Source organism: Mustela nigripes, chromosome 12 (assembly GCF_022355385.1).
Source record: "Mustela nigripes isolate SB6536 chromosome 12, MUSNIG.SB6536, whole genome shotgun sequence".
Taxonomy (NCBI): domain Eukaryota; kingdom Metazoa; phylum Chordata; class Mammalia; order Carnivora; family Mustelidae; genus Mustela; species Mustela nigripes.
In genome coordinates this window covers 90,649,350-90,661,575 of record NC_081568.1, presented here as the reverse complement: position 1 = coordinate 90,661,575, position 12,226 = coordinate 90,649,350, and the positions used below count along the sequence as shown (strand labels likewise).

The window sequence follows — 12,226 nt, the reverse complement described above, 5'->3', positions numbered from 1 at the left end:
GTATGGTTCCTAAATAACAGAATTCTCCCTTTGTTGCCACAGTTCTTGATAGTCTGGTTCCTATACTATGTAAGACAGGTTCCTGGCTTCCACTACAAGCTGTATGAATGTAGACAAGTCCCTTAAGGTGACTTAGGGCTCTGTTTCCATATTTATAAAAATGAGAACTAGATTAACTTCAAGGATCCTTCTGGTTGATCCTTCTCTTCAGATCACATATATCAATGCTGTGACTAAGAGACCCCAGAGAACAAATCAGAGTTGCAGCTTCCAAATATTCAAAGCATTTCCCATCCCTCCCCCAGTCTCTAAATGATAATTATAGATAGTGTCAAGTAGGTAAGAGATGTTTTACAATACTTTTCAGATTTCCCAATAAAGAATACCTAGCTATGAGGTGATTGGGTGGCTCAATTGGTTAAGCCTCTGCCATCAGCTCAGGTCATGATCCCAGAGTCCTGGGATGGAGCCCCATGTCAGCCACCCTGTTCAGTGGGGAGCCTGCTTCTTCCTCTCCCTCTGCCTCCTGCTTTCCCTGCTTGCACACGCTGTCAAATAAGCACATTAAATCTTTAAAAAAAAAGACTATCTAGCTACGTAACAGTAAGATTGCAGGTTTTAGAGTCACTGGATTCCAAAAATGAGGTGACTCAAAAGAGTAATAGGGAGCCACATGCAAAAAAATAAATTATACATGACTACTCATTTCCAGAAACTAGTCTAATTTCATACCCGGTTATCGCCTGGTGGTGAACAATTTCAGTACATCTGACCCCTGTCATTTTTAACGTCAGAATGCCAGGAATGTCACATTAGCTTCAGCAGATCACTCAATTCCAGTCAACTCTGGGGATGTTGTACTAAGAGGCCTGAATGGAGTGGGGTGGAGGGGGGTGGAGCAGAGTAAGGAGGTGATAGCCTAGACAGAAAGGTTTCACTTCCAAGTAATATTCCATCAGAATGCTTAACTTAAAATGTTTGAAAACCAAAGATCCAATAATGAATGATTCACTCAAAAACTATATGCAAGAATCTCTGCTAGGCACATTGAGGAGATTCAAAGATGAATTCAGGAAACTGAAGAGGCTATTAGCATTTTAATTCCATAACACCTTGACTGTGGTTGGTGTGGATCTGTGTAGCCTGCCATCCCTCAATTAGATTCTCTACACTAGCTCTTCTCCAGTGCAGTTTGAAAATACAATATTAAAAGAAATATATGCAAATATTAATACTTCAGGATATATGCTGCCTCGTGAGTGATACAGAATGACTTGGGAATTCAGAGGCTGACTATCCATCTGGTTTTAGTAATTAGTGAAGACTTATTGGGATTCGTTTTGAGAAGAGCCCTTAAAGATAAGAACAAATTCATTTTAGTTTACCTCTTGGCCCTCAGAATGAATATGTTTTATTTATGTATGAGCATCACTGATTGGAGAAGCATGCTTTGAAACAAGGACAAGTATCACCATTAGAAAGCATGCAGAACATCAAGTGACCAATTAACAGCAGCCCTTCTTCACTCATGTGATTTCCCATTGTCTCAGGCATTACATTAGTGCTCATCCAACTACAAAGTGTATTTTTGTTACAATAACCACTAGTGTTTTATCCAATACAGATGTGCTATAGAAGTGGAAGGAAACAAAACAGCTTCTTTAATGTGAAAAAAAAAAAAAAAAAAGATCGTGGGGAGTTTCCTACACATCTTTTTCTGCTGTGACACACCACTATCCAATGCAAATGACCCTTCCCTTCAAGTTGTCTACTTTTACCTTCCACCAATTCGATCATACATCTGAGGACATAAATATGTACATGACTAAAGGCTGTAACAATTTCCATTATGACCCCATTGGCAAACTATTTTTGAAATGTGACTTTAGGCTATTAGCCTATAGAAGAACACAAAGCTCCTATATATATATGTTTGGATTTCTGGTAAAGGCAAAGGCTTAAAGACTATTATAAGTGTCTGTCCTAGAACCCTAAAATGAACCAAAATTATTTCAAGTCATAACAAAAAGATGTTTAGAAAAAATTTAAAAATTCAAAGATTTCAAATGCCCTATGATTCTGTTTTTTAAATATATTTTGTAGTAACACCTATAATCATAATGGTTTAGAATGTAAAGAACCTAACACATTTTATTGCACCCCCAAATTTCAAATAATGTGCAAATCCTACTTTCATTGGAATGCAGTGAACCCTCGTTCACCTAAAAAAGAAATAACAGTAAGAGAACTGTTTAAGGACAGTAATTTGAAGAGAAAATAAAAAGAAACCCCAACCCAAGAAAAGGAGACATTGCTTTCCCAGTGGTGCTACTGGTAACTACTAAAGCTCTAAGCGGTCTAAGTGATCTTTGCACATTCAAGGTAATGATGCTTCTGGTTATTATATCTCAGATATAAGGGGGGAAAATCATTAGCTATATGAGGTCTAACAATATGTCACACACATAACAGGTACGTCAATCTAGCTTCACAGAACTTGGTCAAACTTGCTTAGAAACCAGGAGGGTGTGGATGTGATAGCAACGTTACTACACACCATGCAAGAGGATAATAAGCCATAAATAAAGGTGAGTGTCAGGGAGATGGAGTCATGAACACCGCACACACCTATTACATTCTCTAGTTCTTCCAATACTCGAATTGACAGAAATTGTACTTATTTCTCCCCACGCATTTTCTCTTTCACAATATAAATTATTTCCATGCCTGGCTGGCATCTCACCCCACACCCCAAGCTAGTGACATAAAACATTTTCCCCAAGAGGACCCTATAGAAAGATACACAAGCCTTAAGGTTTTTTCTTTTCTTTTGAATTAAGCAGGTATGTTCACCTCACTTTTAACTTCTCTCTCGAGGGTGTGAAAATATCAACATCCGGTCGCCCACCCCCACCTTCTCGGTAATGCATCGCTTTGACTAGGCTCATCCCTCTCCTTCCCTTTCAGTCTCATCACCTCTGGGAAGCTTATCGAACACTTCTTCCCGCTGCCCCCACCCCCACATATTCATGGCCGAGCCGCATCCTTCTTCCAAGGAAGGGACTAGCAAAAAAAAAAAAAAAAAAAAAGGCATGCTCGAGAACCCACTGGGGAAGAAGCCTGACCAGCTTCAGGGTTGGCCTTTTTCCCCCCCGCCTCGGGCCGGCAGTTGGTTCTCTAAATACTGAAACCACTGGTCTCCACGCTCTCCCCACCCCCCACCCCCTGGTAGACACTGCCGGAAAATGAAAAGGCCGGGGTGAAACGCGAGGCTGGGTCCTCCCTAGAGAAGCCCACTGTCCCCGGGGAGGATGGAGATCGCGGGATGAGCGGGGACACCCGTCCCGGGACCGACCGCCTCACCCACCCGAACCCCCCAAAGATGCTGCCGCGACACCCAGGCCTTGGCCCGCGGGCCCCTCCCCGCCCCCCGCACTGCAGCGGCACCCGGGGCGGACCCCACGCCGGCCTCACTCGCACACACGCCACACACAAAAGCGCCGCGGCCGCCGCCTTCCCGCCCCCACAGCCCGGCGAGGCAATCAATGAGGCGGCCGGCCCCGCGTCCCCTCCAGGAACACCCGAATGCAGGGCCCGGCCGGTAGGGGCGGCGGCGCGGCTCACCATCGCTCCGCTTGATCTCCACGTAAATCCCGATCTGGATCTTGCCGAAGTTGGCCGTTGCCATCACCTCATCTGGAGCAGCGGCGGCGGGCCGAGGGAGGGGGACGGGAGGGCGGAAAAGGCGGGGAGGGGGCGGGGTAGGTGTGGGAGGGGGAGCGGTTGCCCGCGGCCGCGCCGGCCCGGGCGACAGCGTGAACGCGAGCCGGGGCCGCGAGAAGCAGCGGCGGGGAAGCAGGCGGAGGCCCCGGGCCTGCAGGCCGGCGGGAGGACGCGCACGCCGGGGCGCGTCGGGGTGAGGCGAGGGCCGGGGCCGTCAGGCGGCGCGGGGGAGAGTGGGAGGGCCCGCGCCGCCCGCCGGGGAGCCGACGCTGGGGAGGCGGGGCGCCGCGCGCCTGCGCAGAGCGAGCCTCCCGCGTCTCTTCCTCGTTGGCCAGTCTTTCCCCGCTGCCTTGAGGCGCCCCCCGCGCAGTTTCGCGGCGGGGCGGGTAGGCGTTGGCGGCGGCTTGATCGACGGAGGGAGCAGAACGCGCGTGGCACCGCCCCGAAAGATCCAGGGTCGCGTTTGATTTCGGCGCGCGGCCTAGAAGAGGCGGGAACCCGCGCGCTGGTGCCTTCCTGTCTCTGTGGCTTCCATGATTTGTCCCTGTGGCCGGAATGGATTAAGGGTCTTCTCGGTTGTGAGCTTTCCGTGTGGAATATGGGGTTGAGCGACGTGAATATAGGGACCGACCATTGACAGCAGGGGCATAGTGTTTCATCTGAGAGTGTCACCAGTATTGCCACTTAGAGGTGACCGACCCAAGTAACCCAAGGTTTCCCATCCAGTTACGGAAAAGGGGAAGAAACACCCTAAACCGAATGAAGTTCCTCTTCTTCCTGGCCTTGCCTTACAGCAGGATCGTCGCGACTCAAACGTAAACCGTGTGCTGGAGCCACCTTGACTGTTCTGTTTATGGTGCATCCGAAGCTGGTGTGTAGTCGTCTCTGCTGTAGGTAGGGTTCGAGATTTTATTTGCTATCGTCCATAAAGGCAATAACGATGATTGAGGGACAGCGTAAGGTTGACTAAGGAATGTGCCTTTTCTGCAGAGTCACTTGCCTAGTCTGACCACATCAACGTGAAGAGAAAGACTTTCCACCCTGGGAGAGCAGGAAGACCATGTAGGCAAGGAACATGGAAACTTACAGCACCATGCGAAACTAACAAAAGTGACTTTTGCTTCTGATGTTCAGCCGTTATGGAGGAAACATACTTTTCATGCCTTACTTTCTCTAGTCATTGTTAATCTCTCTGTAATAGTAACTAAAAATAAAAAGGTTTTAGAATATAAAAGTTGGAAGCTAGATACATGTGTGTGTTAAGTGCATATGTGCATACATGCACACGCCTAGAATTTTCAGTCCAATATAATCAAGCAGACTCTAAAAAATGTTGAAAGACTCAGACTCCATCTGTATCTTGAACATACTGAAGGCATACCCGTCAAAAGAATGAAGTTTCTTAAATACATTTAAAAGAATAAAAAAAAAAAAAAAACAAAAAAACCCCTGGGTAGACAACTTAGGAAACAACATCTGTTTTATCTTTTTGTTTTGTTTTGTTTGTTTGTTTTAGAGAGAGAGGGAGAATGTGGGGGACATAGGGAGAGAGAGAATCTTAAGCAGGCTTGATTCCCAGCATGGAGCTCCCATGTGGGGCTCCATTTCACAACCGAGGAGATCCTGACCTGAGCTGAAATCAAGAGTCAGATGCTCAACAGACCGAGCCACCCAGGTGCCCCATAATGTCTGCTTTTCTACTCCAGGAATGACATTACTGTAAATCTTACTTAAGGACCTCTGTTTCAAAATAAGATAGGAACAAATAAAGATTTGGTTGTTTTTGTTTTTGTTTTGTTTTGTTTTTTAATTTTCTTAAGAGTTCTATTGAACTCTTCCGGTTCTGCCTAGTAGAAATTCTCTGATGTCTCTATGACTGAGGTGTAAAAGCATCTATTAATGTGCTTGAAAATGCTTTACAGAATGCAAAGAAATCAAGCTGTACAGCTTTTAAATTTAAAACTGCATCATTAAATATGTTTTATCATGGTTGGTGACACATACCTTGTACCCTCTGGGTTATGTAATTAAGTCTAAACCTTTAATCCATATACAAAGGTATTTTAAAAAGATGTATATGATTGTGCTCCATAAAAAAAAGTATGAGACATACCACATGTCAGATATAAAAATCTTTCCTTTGTAGGTCATACCCAAAAGGCTATGTTTTTTGGTACATTTCAACATACACATTTACCAAGATCTGCATCTTGGGCTTTGTGTGCACGTACCCTCCTAAAGAACAGTCATAAATAAATGCAATGAGGCCATATTTCCATCGACATCCTAGATCAAGAATTCTAACTCTGGCTCAGGCATTAACAAAATATATAACCCCAACTAGAAGAGTGACTGGCACACACTAAACGTTGACATTTGTTCAATAAGTTAACTTGTTAAACTGCTCTGAATCTCTCTCAGCTCTTAGAATAGCCTGGAAAAGTAACTCTGTTCTCTCAACTGCAGAAAGTTTTTGTGAGGCTCAAATGAAATAATAAAACATGGCAGTGCTTTGATATTTATAAAGTATAAAACAAGTTTTAAAACAAAGTAAAACCATCCTATAAAAAAATAAACCAGTACTCTACTATAAACCTCAAATCATTAATTAGAATTTTATGTCCAGTGACATAAAATTAAACACAGTTGGCACTGGCTCTGACCCTCATCACCTCACATTTGGCAGGACAGCCAAAGCTTTACAGATCTGTCTCTATTCTTTTACCCATTCCAGGCCATCCTACCTTCACTGGCAGAATAATCTTGCTCAATGGTCATTTCTGTCAAGTCATAACCTAGTAAGGGTGGTTGCTATTGACCTATCCTATCCTGAGTTGATAAACTGTCTTTTAAAAAAAAATCATTGTTGGGACGCCTGGGTGGCTCAGTTGGTTGGACGACTGCCTTCGGCTCAGGTCATGATCCCGGAGTCCTGGGATCGAGTCCCGCATCGGGCTCCCAGCTGCATGGGGAGTCTGCTTCTCCCTCTGACCTTCTCCTCGCTCATGCTCTCTCTCACTGTCTCTCTCTCTCTCAAATAAATAAATAAAATATTTAAAAAAAAAAATCATTGTTATTTTAAACCAACCAAGCTCATCTCCTTATTATGCCTGAATTTCTTTTAAAAAGTTCTGTCTTACTGGGTATTTACCCCAAAGATACAGATGTAATGAAAAGAAGGGCCACCTGTACCCCAATGTTTATAGCAGCAATGGCCACAGTCGCCAAACTGTGGAAAGAACCAAGATGCCCTTCAATGGACAAATGGATAAAGAATATGTGTCCATATATACAATGGAGTATTATGCCTCCATCAGAAAGGATGAACACCCAACTTTTATATCAACATGGACGGGACTGGAAGAGATTATGCTGAGTGTAATAAGTCAAGCAGAGAGAGTCAATTATCATATGGTTTCACTTACTTGTGAAGCATAACGAGTAACACAGAGGATACTGGGAGATGGAGAGGAGAAGTGAGTTGGGGGAAATTAGAGAAAGAGACAAACCATGAGAGACTGTGGACTCCAAGAAACAAACTGAGGGTTTGGGAGGGGAGGGGGATGGAAGCTTGGGTGAGCCTGGTGGTGGGTATTATGGAGGGCACGTATAACATGGAGCACTGGTGCATAAACAATGAATTTTGGAACACTGAAAAAAATTAAATTTTAAAACAATTTCTGTGCTTTAAAATAAGTCAATCAGAAAAAGAAAATTATCATATGATCTCTCTGATATGAAAAATTTGGGGGGGGGGCGGTAGGGAAGGAAAAAATGAAACAAGATGGGATCCAGAGGGAGACAAACCATAAGAGACTATTAATCTCAGAAAAACAAACTGAGGGTTGCTGGAGGGGAGGGAGGTAGGAGAGATAGGGTGGCTGGGTGATGGACATTGGGGAGGGTATGTGCTATGGTGAGTGCTGTGAATTGTGTAAGACTGATGATTCATAGACCTGTACCCCTGAAGCAAATAATATGTTTTATGTTAATAAAATTTAAAAGTTTTCATGAAATATAGAAAGCAACAAATTTTTTTTTAAGATTTTATTTATTTATTTGACAGACAAGAGATCACAAGTAGGCAGAGAGGCAGGCAGAGAGAGAGGGGGAAGCAGGATCCCTACTGAGCAGAGAGCACAATGCGGGGCTCGATCCCAGGACCCTGGGATCATGACCTGAGCCGAAGGCAGAGGCTTTAACCCGCTGAGCCACCCAGGCACCCTGAAAGCAACAAATTAAAAAAAAAAAAAATCTGTGCTTGGGTCTGTAGTACACAAACCTTAAGAGATTATTCCACCGAAAAGGCTGTTAAACTGGTGAGTTTGGAGGCAGCAGCCAGCACTCCCCGTAACCAGTAATCTGCTCCTCTGGTGGAAAACTAGAGGTACAACATGGCTCCAGTTTTCGCTTAAGATTATCTGGATCTGTCTACATCTTATAACTAGAACTCTTCCATTTAGTATTTGCATCTATTCTGTTACTTCCAGTTTGTGGATCTAGGCTCAAATGGAGAAAACAGGGTTAGCAGAGACTGTCTTTGATTTTACTATTGTCCACTTTGGCCCAGAACTTTCTTACAGATTTTTTTTTAAGAACTTTTGATGGTGATTCTCCTTTCCCCTTAATTTACTCAGATTTAAATTCAAGTTAAACTTGTGTAACTTCACTGTAATTAATTTTAGTGCTTATACAAATATATTTAAAATGCCTGGAGGTACAAATCCCAATTTTACCTGCTCTAAATATCCACTCTTTTCTTCTCCACTGGGTTTCTCTCCATTGCCTACAAACATGTTCAGGCAATTTTCTCTTCAGGGGAAAAAAAATCTCTTGATCCTTCAGTTCCTATTTAAATTCCATTCTATTTTTCACTTTCCGTCCCCTGCCAAATTCTCAAAACGAGAGCTGTAAATACTTACTGCCTTCATTCCCCATCACTCATTCATTTCCTAAGCCCTAAATCTGGATTCACTCCTCTATGGAACTGTATTTCTTAAAGTGAACAATTACCTTTCAATTACCTCATTCAGTGGACATCACTATCTTTATTTGCCTTGAACTCTGAAAAACAGTCTACCTACTTTCTTCCCTACAACACCTTGCCCATTCCTGCCTCAGCTTCCTTCCCATGTGGCATGGTGCAGTGAAAGTGTCCCTTTATGCTTTCTCCTCCCAATTTAATCTATGACTGTCCTACCTGGGTGATTTTCCCCTAGTCGTGATCATCAGAAGGACCTAAGAAAGATTTTGAACAAATACAAGAGTAAAAAATTCTATTCCAGGCCCAATGGTTTAAAATCTCCAGAGGGAGAACTTAATATGGCCCACTTTTTAAGAAGTCGGTTCTGAGCTATAAGTACAACTGATTAAAATCTCGATGTACAACTGGCTAAGATCTGTTGATTATACCTGAATTCCCATAATTCAATATTTTCTGCACATTGGCCACGTAAAGACTATGTACTAAATAGACTTTGATTATTTTTCTAGTCCACCTTCTTCATTATAATTCTTTCATTTATACTTTCTGATAGTATATTGAAATGGGTTAATGGTAAGCTGTTGGTAGAAAGCTAATGTATAAAACCTTTTAAGGTCCATATTGGACTTAGATCTATATAGAAATATCAAATAATATGGTGTCACATTCAGTTATTATCTATATTGAGACATTCCTAAACTTTATACTTATTATTGTAATGTTTGCTTTAATTTTCATTTACATGACTAATTCCTCTCAAACATAGAAAGTATCAGGGTTTCCCTTACACCAAATAACAGGAAGTAGTCTTTTCACCATTTGCAGTAATATACCCAGATTTAAAAATCATTTATATATCCTGGGTTCCCCAGATGGCTCAGCTGAGTAAGTGGCCAGTTCTTGATTTGGCTCAGGTCATCCTTTCAGGGTTGTAAGACGCAGCCCCCTGCTTAAGAGCCTGCTTAAGATTCTCTTCCTCTCTCTCCCTCTGCTCCTCCCTACCTCCCCCCAAATTCATTTATATATCCTTATAATAGTTGTTAATTCAGGAGCTTAACAAACTCTTATATATCACAGATCACTGGTGACATAAACCAAAATGATTAATGGTGTGCTACGGGTCCTCATTCCATATTTTAAAAAACTATGAGCAGTATTAGTTTTCTCAATGTATTCAGGCCAAATCAAGTACAGCTAGAAAGAATGAGTCTCATTAAAATATTTCCTTTTTTAAAAAATTTTTAAAGATTTCTATTTATTTATTGGAGAGAGAGAGAGAGAGCACAAGGAAGGGGAGTGGCAGGCAGGGGGAGAAGCAGGCTCCCCGCTAAGCAGTGAACCTGATGTGGGACTCAATTCCAGGACCCTGGGATCATGACCCACGATGAAGGCAGACACTCAACTAACTGACTGAGCCACCCAGGTGCCTCAAAATATTTCTTATTGTTAAAAAATAGTACTTGATTTTTGGTAATAATTTAAGCAACTTTACAGAAGGCAAAGTAGCCAATAAGTAATTAGCCCCCAAACATGCCTTATTTTCCTAATCTTTGTTAATATACATAATTAATTTTGATGGCTATTTGAATTCCTTGTTTAAATAGAAAATGCATGTTATATACTGTTAATGGAGCATAGCTCGAACAGAGTAAATACATTTCCAATTGTGGAAATACATTAAAGACATTTTTACATCATAGATTTAGCTTTCATTAAAAGATTTTTTGGAAAAAAAAAAGATTTTTTGGCTTGATTAATTTCATATGACTATTGTGTTTTAAACCACTTATGATTTTTAATAACTATATAATACTCCCTATATTTCTAAATCATTTTCTGCTTACACATTCATTGTATTGTTGGGTTGTCTTTGATATTTTACCAATATAAAATTCTCATTGTGAACATCTTTGTAAAACTTTTTTGTTGTGAGCAAACTCCTCTAAATGTCTGCTCCCACCCCACTCTCAAGTAATCTCCTTGAGGCTAGTAAGTTTATCTAATGTTCTTCACTATATCCTTGGCACATAGAACAGCACCTACGACACAGATGTTCACCAAATATTTGTTGAATAAAGGAAGGGAAAGTTTGATAACTGCATTATATATTGTCAACTTTATAGCCTTTGATTTGATAGTCTCTTTTCCTCCTGAATGAACTAAATTGGTAATGTATTTCCTCATTGATATGACCCAGAAAACCAATATTTAATGTCAGTCTTCTAAACCTCAAAAATCTCCAGTAGATATAGATTATTATTACATATGTAACAAATGCTCATAAAATTGTTTTTAATAGCAAATGTTATACGTAAATAATACATCTTGGAACACTATATCAAAAACTAATGACGTACTATATGGTGACTAAGATAATGCAATTTAAAAAAAGATACAAAGTGAAATTAAAGGGTGAGCCCACCTAAACCCTCTAAGTTCCTTGGCCTGAGAGGAGCCCCTGTTAATACCACAATCATTTCGTAATCCTCAAATTGTATCACACACAAAATTCATGTGGTTGATTGTTAGGTAGAGTCTAGGGTCCTGTTTCCGAGATTGTGATTCAGTACATCTAGTATAATAGATAAATGGTAGATCTAGTATGATCAAGTAGATCAGTAGATCAAGAAACATCAAGAATGGAAACTGATTACATATGAAACATGCAGAATAAAGGACAGTGATATGGCAATTTTCTGATTCTTAAGAATGGAGAAGACTGTCATTACTAGAGGTTAGAATTTTTTCTGGTGTACAATTACACAGAGTAGGAAGTAGTCTATGTTGGTGTCACTAGAAAATATAGTTTGAGAAAGAACCAGGCAAAATTGAAGTCAAAGAATGAAAAAATAACTGATAATTTAGAGAAATATATTCAAGAATACAACCTCAGATGACAAGATTTTGGTAGAATCATTATTCTTGTTTACTCATGAGTCACATTTAAATAACCTTTACTAACTCCTAAGACAAATGGTGAAAAAGCAGGAACTTGACCAGGAGAAGAAAGCCCCTGAGAATACAGGAATAAATCCTCAGGCTGACTCCCTGGGTGCTCAGTAGATCTAGTTCATGTTTTTACTGGAGTGCTGACTTCAAAGGAAACTTCCTGAAACCTCACAAATACTGACTTCTTTCAGAAGCTGGTAATATGAAGCAAAACAATGTTTCCAACAACTCAGTTGTGATGAATTGTACTTGAGAACAGACAGTTCCTGTTAGAAGTAACCATACCCTACCATGTGACCCAGCAAGCTGTCCTGGATCACCACACTTGAGAATTTCAGGTTTGTTTTTTCTAAGTTTTCTCTTCTAAGGAAAGTCACTCTTTACAATAGACATCTCTTTGGAACAGAAATCACAGGCCTTACCTGTGAAATAGACATCATAATATTTAGAGATGTGCGTGAGGTGGAGGGAGATTCTAATGAATGTAATGTATAAAAGGAGTGACTTACAGTGCTCCATAAAAATGCATGGCCAGGGGTGCCTGGGTGGCTCAGTGGGTTAAGCCTCTGC

The 12,226-nt window shown here is 41.4% G+C and overlaps 1 protein-coding gene and 1 long non-coding RNA gene across 5 annotated transcripts in view; one reads left to right on the top strand and one right to left on the bottom strand.

The window, feature by feature from the left end:
- KIF2A (kinesin family member 2A) overlaps positions 1–3,951 on the bottom strand; it is a 76,822-nt gene extending 72,871 nt beyond the window's left edge. For 2 of the 4 annotated variants that reach the window (XM_059417940.1, XM_059417941.1), the window contains exon 1: positions 3,625–3,951. In XM_059417940.1, the coding sequence (XP_059273923.1) occupies positions 3,625–3,688 (64 nt within the window). In that variant the 5' untranslated portion in view covers positions 3,689–3,951. The remainder of the gene's footprint in view (positions 1–3,624) is intronic. The other 2 variants (XM_059417942.1, XM_059417943.1) reach the window with 1 other exon arrangement.
- Positions 3,952–3,955: 4 nt separating this feature from the next.
- On the top strand, positions 3,956–5,511 carry LOC132028673 (uncharacterized). Its single transcript, XR_009407496.1, has 2 exons — positions 3,956–4,617; positions 4,714–5,511. It is a non-coding gene; the product is annotated as an uncharacterized LOC132028673 (long non-coding RNA).
- Positions 5,512–12,226: the final 6,715 nt, after the last annotated feature.